Genomic DNA, 8,322 nt, shown 5'->3' on the forward strand with positions numbered 1-8,322 from the left:
AGTGTCTTCCAACTTCTGCATTTAGCATCTCACTCTTCTAAGTCTGTATATTCTGATCCTATCTACTTGTCCAGCATTATCTACCATAGGGGTTAATCCCCTGTACCCTAATATGAGACATAACATCTTTCCCAAGAATAGACTCAGATCTCCAACTGCATCCTGAATGTGTCCACCTGAATATCACGAGCACCTCAAATGCGACATGTCCAATACTAAATTCATGGTCTTATTTGTCATTCTTTGAATCTGATATTCAAAATCTGTTCTTCTCCTCTGCACTACCTGTGTGTAACCTGCACAACTTCACCCACGTGCTGAAGCTAGAGCCCTGGAAGTAAATTTGATTCTTCTCTTCCCTTTTCTGTTACTATATTCTAACTGTCTCGAAGGCCCATACATTCAGTGTAAGGCTTTTACCTGAGTTCGGAGTTTAACAGTTGCTCTTTAAAGAAAGACCTCAGACACGCACATTCTAGCACTTTATTGGAAACTGGTTGTGTACATCAATGAGATCACATCAAAGTAAAAGCAGCATCTTCACACAATAATATCCCGATATCTGTGCTATCTTCCTACATAATTTAATAAATCCCAAGATGCTCCTGATTTTGGTATTGAAGAGCTTGAGTGGTCCAGAAATATCTCTACATAAATATAAATCATCACATCTAAAATAACCATCATTGTTTTAGTAGGTTCCAAAAGTCCTGGGAACACCTCTTAAAATATAATTGCCGTAGGCTGGCTGCAGAGCTGGTGGGAGGGAGTGAAGGGGGTACATGTGGAGCTAATTACAGCAGGAGCTGGGCAGAGGGACACACACAAGGGGATGGGGGCCAGAGATCCCGAAAGCTGGGCAGGGAACTCAGTCACCCTGCATTTTCCAACATTGCCTGAGTGTCAAAGCTAACAGATGTGAGACTCCAGTGCAGAAAGAAGCCCATCACCCCAACTCCCTTGGCAGTGCCCAAAGATGGCACAGCCTTCCTTCAGATTACACAGGGGCAGAGATCCAGGAATACAGAAGGTTCTGGAAAGCTCTACTCATCACCCTCCAAACTGAGAAAACATGAAGGAACAGGAAGGAATGGCACCTTAAAGAAAATAACTTTGGGCCAAAGTGCTGCTGGCCCCTTGGAATGGGGACAGGGTGCTCTTGGCTTGGTTTGACCTGAGGGGCACTGGCAAAGTCTGCTCTGCCTCCAGTATCTCCCTCACCACCTTTAAGGCCATCATCAGCAATCAGGTTCTCTGGTTCTTGAAAGTTTCTCAGCACTCAGCATAACACCCTTATATCTGTGGTAGCTTTACTGCTCACAAACAGCTTTCACATCCACTAAGTCAGGTGGTTCTCACATCCCTATGAGGTAGAAAGGGCAGGGATCACCATCCCCATTTGAAAGATAAGGAACCTGGAACTCAGAGAGTTAGGTCCCCCGACCAAATTCACACAGCTGGTTCGTGGCAGAATCAAAACCAGAACTCAGGTCCATGCCCCAAAGTCCCTCCTGCTGCTGCTCTGAAGACAGGAAGAGGCTGGGGACAGGATGCCTGTCCTCATCCCTCACCCAGCCCTCTTGGGAGGCTGTCAAACAGCCCCACTGAGGATCGGATGAGTCCGCATGCGATAGATGATTACTGCAGTGGCTGGGCACAGCAACAACGAGGTCATGATGACAATGGTGGCCAAGATGATGAGGACAATAACCCAGATATCCAGGATGTGCTTGGGAAGCACGACTTCCATGGGGACTTGGCTGACTGCATCCATGTTGCTTCACTCTGCAACAGACAAGAAAGGAAGATCACTGTTGTGTACTCTCTCCCTGCCTCCCTGGTTAGAGGGAAACCCTCAGGAGTCAGAAGCCTGGGTCACTTACCAGATATGTAAACTTTAAGGTTCCCTGATTAGTAATTACGAGGGCTTCATTTACTGAGGGCTTCCTATTGCCAGACCTGTGCTAGACACTTTATGTCTATTAACACATTCAGTCCTTACTTGACCCACTGGCCCTATAAGGCAGGGACTATAATTATTGTTTTCTATTTCTTGGCCTTTGCCTTCCGTTACACCCATTTTACAGATGAGGACTCTAAAGTCTTAAAAGACAAGATGTCATTAATTTGACCAAGAATGTGAACCCAGATGGGTGGGACTCCAAAGCCTTCCTGCTTAACTGTTAAGCTACCATACTACCAGTCTGTTCTCTCATCTGTAAAATAAGAGATGCATTGTTTTTGGTCCTATACCCCTTCTCCCATTCTCTCCTTTCTGGGGAGAACCTACCTATTCTGTGTGGTTTCACTGGGACACTGACCTGAGCACAGGGATGGATATGTGACCCAGAGTTGACCATTATAAATCTCCATAACCACAAATCAGAGTTAGGAAAGTGACCCAGACTAGGTCAACCAAAGTCTTCCCCACAGAGCTTTTATGCACAAGCTCTTGGGAAAGATGATCCTTTCTCCTGGGATTGCTAAATTGAAAGGATGTGAGTCTGGAGAAAATTGGCCTGAGGCTATCTCTCCCAAAAGTAGTGAGCCTGTCCTAGAGCTGGAAAGACAGATGGAGCCTCAGTGACCTCATGTGAGCACCTGAATCCAGCCAAGATTGATGCCATCTGCAACTCTAGACATCCCAGACATACGAGCCAATAATTCCCTGTTTTTGCTTAAGCATTGTCCACCAGGTGTCTTTCACTTGCAGCTAAAGGAGTTCAGATGCATAAGGGTGTAAATCAGCTGTTTCAGTCGTGTTCAATTCACTGAATCCTTAGTGTCTTAGTCATTTTTTAACAGCATCCTAGGTCAAAATAAATACTGGGCAGTTCCATTTATTAAGTAGTTAGGCTCAAACAATTTATTTATTTATTCCTTTTTAATTTTATTTTTCCATAAGTTACTGGGGTACAGGTGGTACGTGGTTACATGAGTAAGTTCTTTAGTGGTGATTTGTGAGATGTTGGTGCACCCATCACCCATGTATACACTGCACCATATTTGTAGTCTGCCCCTCTCCCACTGTTCCCCTCAAGTCACCAAAGTCCATATTATCATTCTTATGCCTTTGCGTCCTCATAGCTTAGCTCCCACATATCAGTGAGAACATACGATGTTTGGTGTTCTATTCCTGAGTTACATCACTTAGAATAATAGACTCCAATCTCATCCAGGTCACTGCAAATGCTGTTAATTCATTCCTTTTTATGGCTGCATAGTATTCCATCATGTGTATATCTCACAGTTTCTTTATCCACTTGTTGATTGATGGGCATTTGGGTTTGTTCCATGATTTTGCAATTATGAATTGTGCTGCTATAAACATGTGTGTGCAAGTATCTTTTTCGAATAATGACTTCCTCTGGGTAGATACCCAGTAGTGGGACTGCTGGATCAAAAGGTAGTCCTACTTTTAGTTATTTAAGGAAACTCCACACTGTTTTCTATAGTGGCTGTACTAGTTTACATTCCCACCAGCAGTGTAGAAGTGTTCCCTGTTCACCACATCCACACCAGCATTTACTGTTTTCTGATTTTTTTTTTATGGGCATTCTTGCAGGATTAAGGTGGTATCACATTGTGGTTTTGATTTGCATTTCCCTGATCATTAGTAATGCTGATCATTTTTTCATATGTTTTTGACCATTTGTACATCTTCTTTTGAGAATTGTCTGTTCATGTCCTTAGCCCACTTTTTGATGGGATTGTTTGGTTTTTGCTTGCTGATTTGTTTGAGTTCGTTGTAGATTCTAGATATTAGTCCTTTGTCAGATGTATAGATTGTGAAGATTTTCTCCACTCTGGGTTGTCTGTTTACTCTGCTGACTGTTCCTTTTGCCAGGCAAAAGCTCTTTAATTTAATTCGGTTCCAGCTATTTATCTTTGTTTTATTGCATTTGCTTATGGGTTCTTGGTCATGAAATCCTTGCCTAAGCCAGTGTCTAGAAGGGTTTTTCCAAAGTTATCTTCTAGAATTTTTATAGTTTCAGGTCACAGAGTTAAGTCCTTAATCCATCTTGCGTTGTTTTTTATGAGGTGAGAGATGAGGATCCTGTTTCATTCTGCTACATGTGGCTAGCCAATTATCCCAGCACCATTTGTTGAAAAGGGTGTCACTTCCCCATTGTATGTTTTTGTTTGCTTTGTTAAAGGTCAGTTTGCTGTAAGTATTCGGGTTTATTTCTGGGTTCTCTATTCTGTTCCATTAGTCTATGTGCCTATTTTTATACCAGTACCATGCTATTTTGGTGACTATGGCCTCATAGTGTAGTTTAAAATCAAGTAGTGTGATGCCTCCAGATTTGTTCTTTTTGCTTAGTCTTGCTTTGACTATGCAGGCTCTTTTTTGGTTCCATATGAATTTTGGAATTGTTTTTTCTAATTCTGTGAGGAATGATGGTGGTATTCTGATGGTGATTGCGTTGAATTTGTAGATTGCTTTTGGCAGTATGGTTATTTTCACAATACTTATTCTACCCATCCATGAGCATGGAATGTGTTTCCATTTGTTTGTATCACCTATGATTTCTTTTTAGCAGTGTTTTGTACAAGAAAAACTATAAAACGCTGCTGAAAGAAATCACAGACGAAACAATCAAACAACTTAATATGTATTTATGGCCTAACAACTTAGTAGCTGTTTGAAAAAAAAACATGCAAATTGAAAAAAAAAAGTTTTTATTTCATTCTTAGCTAGTTACTAATGGAATATATGCACCTGCTGGACACTGTGTAACTTTTCAAACTTTGGAATAATATTGGAAATATCTATTATTTTAATTTTTCATACTTGCATAAGAAACCAAAAATCAACTCATTGCATGGCTCACGCTAACACTTGGAACCAATGGGATTGGTGAGCTAGGAGTTAGCCACTACATTGTGATTTTTTTTTTTTTTTTTTATTGATTCATGGTGGCTTGTACCTGTAGTCCCAGCTACCTGGGAGGCTGAGGTGGAAGGATTGCTTGAGCCCAGGAGGTCCAGGCTATAGTGAGCCATGATCACACCACTGCACTCCAGCCTGGGTGACAGAGCAAGACCCTATATCAAAAAAAAATTTTGTAATCAACTTCATAAATTATAACATTAATAAAAGGCATGTAGTAAGATTAGTGTTAAACTGTGAACTATCTTAAGCTAGTCATTTGTAAAGTGTCTGAGAGATGTTGTCAAATATCACTATTTCTGTCAAAAATCTTAAAAATCCTGCAGCACTCCCCTCCTTCTAGTGAGTTCACTGGGGCTCCCAGGACACTTCAGTGCACAGCTTGGGAACCATCAATGTAATACATTCCCTGCCCAGAGGGCGCAAGGCTGGAACTATCTCCTGCAGTTCCTTTCAAATGTAAGATCGATAATTCTGTGATTCTAGGTTCCAAGCAAAATTCCTAATTGCAATCCTATTTCCTATTCTTATCTAATCACTAACTTTTCCTTTCTAATGCCGTTGGCTCCATGTCCACTGTTGCCGCCCTAAGTAAGGTATTGATCACCATACCCAAAGGAGAGTACCCAAGAAATACATACAAGGATGTCATTTTCTGCATTATTTGTTAAGGCAACAGACACAACAAGTGTCCACTAATAGTAAAATGAAGAAGGGTATATCTATATAATGGGATGCCATGCAACAATTTTCATGTATTCATTCACTCACCCATTCATTCATTCATTCATTTAACAAGTATATAGTGCTTACTCCACATCAATCATTGTTCCAAATGCATTACAAATATTAATTTACTTAATTAATACAGCTACTATGAAAAATGGAATGGAGGTTCCTCAAATAACTGAAAATAGAGTCACTATATGATCTCAGTAATCTCACTTCTGGGCATATAACCAAAGGATTTGAAATCAGTATGTCAAGAGATTTCTGCACTCCCATGTTCATTTCAGCATTATTCACAAGAGCCAAGTTATGGCATAAACCTAAGTGTCTATTAACCATGAATGGATAGAGATAATGTGGCATATACTCAATGGAATATTATTTAGCCTTAGAAAAGAAGGAAATTAGTGCCATTTGCGACAACATAGATGAACATGAAGACTTTATGCTAAAGGATATAAGCCAGGCACAGAAAGACAAATATCTCAAGTTCTTATTTATATATGGAAGCTAAAAATATCAGACCCATAGAAGCAGAAAGCAAAGTCTCTGGTGGTTACCAGAGGCTGGAAGGTGGGGGGAATGGGGAGATATTGGCCAAAGGGTATTATGTTTCAGTTAGGCAGGAGGAATAAATAAGTACTGAGATAAAAAAAATTAATTTATTTAATAGTCATTTAAGAGGAATCTGATCTGTGGGGAGCTCCAAAAGTTTTAAGTGGAAAAAATAGAAATAAAGTGCAGAACAGTGTGTATAGGATGATTCCTTTGGTTCAGATTTTGTAGAATTAAGTAGGTAAATAGGTGAGGATGCATATGGGAAAATTACTTTCTGAGTGTACTCTCAAGAAAGTGTTAATAGTGGTTACCTTTTTGGGAGCTGGACTAGGAATAAGAGGTTTTGCTTTTCATTCTTCATTCATAAAACAGGATTTTATGCCATTTGAATTTTCTCAACATGAGCATTTATTACTTCTAATTTTTTTATGCCAACTGGGTTAAGGGGACAAAGAGGCTTTTTTTGTTTTTGTCTTAATAATTCTCCATCTTAAAAAGTAAAAACACACATATACAATTTTAAAATCAAATAAAATTAAGAGATGACACTAGATCAGTAGTCACCAAATGCCATATACCATGGTAAGTGACCTTAAGACAGTATAAAAGAACACTGATTTCTGGGTCTCAATCCATACACACTGAATTAGACTCAAAGGGGATGAGGAGGAGCCCTTTTTTCCCATTGTCAAGGTGATTCCAACGTACAGCCAGATTTGGGAACCTCTGGACTCAACAAATCTTTAAGACCCCTAAGGCCTTTTCTGGCATTAAGATTTGGGAATTGATTCCCAGGTGCTCTGCAGCCAGGCTGGGCAGATCTGGGCAAGTTCCCAGATGAAGGAGAAGCCTCTGACAAAGCTCGCCAGGGCCATAGGATTATCTGCCGAGCTTGCAGAGGAGACAGAATCACAGGCTGGCCCTGTCTCAGCCTAGGAAATGGAGTAACTTTCTCCAAAGTCTAAGACACAGAAGCATGAGTCACAGGAGACTGAAACTGTTAGAGGACCGGGGGCGGGATAAATCATTCTTTGTGGTCTCCTGACTACATCAACAGCTAGCTGCCTTAGACTAAAGGAACCCCACAAGAGCCCTTTCCTGTAAACCCATTAACATCAGACAGTCTTCGTGACTTCAAATGCCAGGAATACATAATCACCTTGGCTGATTTTCATAAGCAAAGCCTGTCAGATACGGGAACTCAGGCTTCAGGGCTCATCCACAATCAAGAATCCTGGAACATTAAAGCTAGAATGAGTGCCATTTCACCGATGGTGAAACTGAGGTCCAGGGGGTCTTCTCCCTCCTGCAATCTTACTCCTTAAGGGAATAATCATTCAAATACATAGATCTGATCATGTCGCTGCCCCTAACTAAAACAAAACAGAAGAAGTAGTTGACTAAATGAAATTATTCTGTAACCTGTATCCTAGACTGTAACAATATTACTCTTTTGCAAATGAAATTGTTTCTCTAACCCCAATACCCAACAGCTAAAGTAAGGCTGCTCTAGTACAGCCTGGAAAGTGGGGGCCTGGCAGGGGAAGCGTGCAGTCCTACCTACTCAGCAGAGCTGAATACATATCCACAGAGACCCTAAGCACTAGAGATTAGGGTGCCCACCCCCTTCACATATGCAATTCAAACTAAAAATAATACTATACCATAACACACAAACTTTACATGTTACGAAATTAAAGTTGTTTCTTTCTTCTAACTGAAAAAATCAGAAAAAACTTTTCCCAGCTGTCTTTTGGCATGCCTGCTCAGTGCAGCGGGCTTACTTGGCAGGGCGGTGCTACTATTCAGTTTCCCCTCGACTCCCTGGGCTCCTCAGAACATAGTGTGAAAGCTACAAGTTGCAATGTTCTCCAAGGGCCCTTCCAGAGCTACTGTTCCAAGATTCTAAGGCTGACCATAGAGGTAGTCGGGTGTCAGAGGGCACAGGGAGCTCTATCTGCCTGTCTCACTCTTCTCAAAACTCAAACGTGTCCTTTGCTGCACTGTTCTTCCCCATGTAACATGGGTTCCAGTCGCTTCCACCTCTCCCTACTATCAAAGAAAAATTTTGTCTCCCAAGTAAAGAGCTAAGCAAACCATACCTTCAGCATCTTTAATTGCACATTAGAAATATTTGCTTG

General features: G+C 41.0%; 1 protein-coding gene across 1 annotated transcript; it reads right to left on the bottom strand.

Annotated features, from left to right (window-relative positions):
- Positions 1-468: 468 nt before the first annotated feature.
- SMIM3 (small integral membrane protein 3) lies at positions 469-7,517 on the bottom strand. Its single transcript, XM_030826447.1, has 2 exons — positions 7,451-7,517; positions 469-1,785 (listed from the first exon to the last, which is right to left on the bottom strand). Exon 2 carries the CDS (start codon positions 1,772-1,774, stop codon positions 1,592-1,594), a length of 183 nt encoding a protein of 60 aa, XP_030682307.1. The 5' UTR covers positions 1,775-1,785; positions 7,451-7,517; the 3' UTR covers positions 469-1,591.
- Between the last annotated feature and the right edge of the window lie 805 nt (positions 7,518-8,322).

Source organism: Nomascus leucogenys, chromosome 2 (assembly GCF_006542625.1).
Source record: "Nomascus leucogenys isolate Asia chromosome 2, Asia_NLE_v1, whole genome shotgun sequence".
NCBI lineage: Eukaryota > Metazoa > Chordata > Mammalia > Primates > Hylobatidae > Nomascus > Nomascus leucogenys.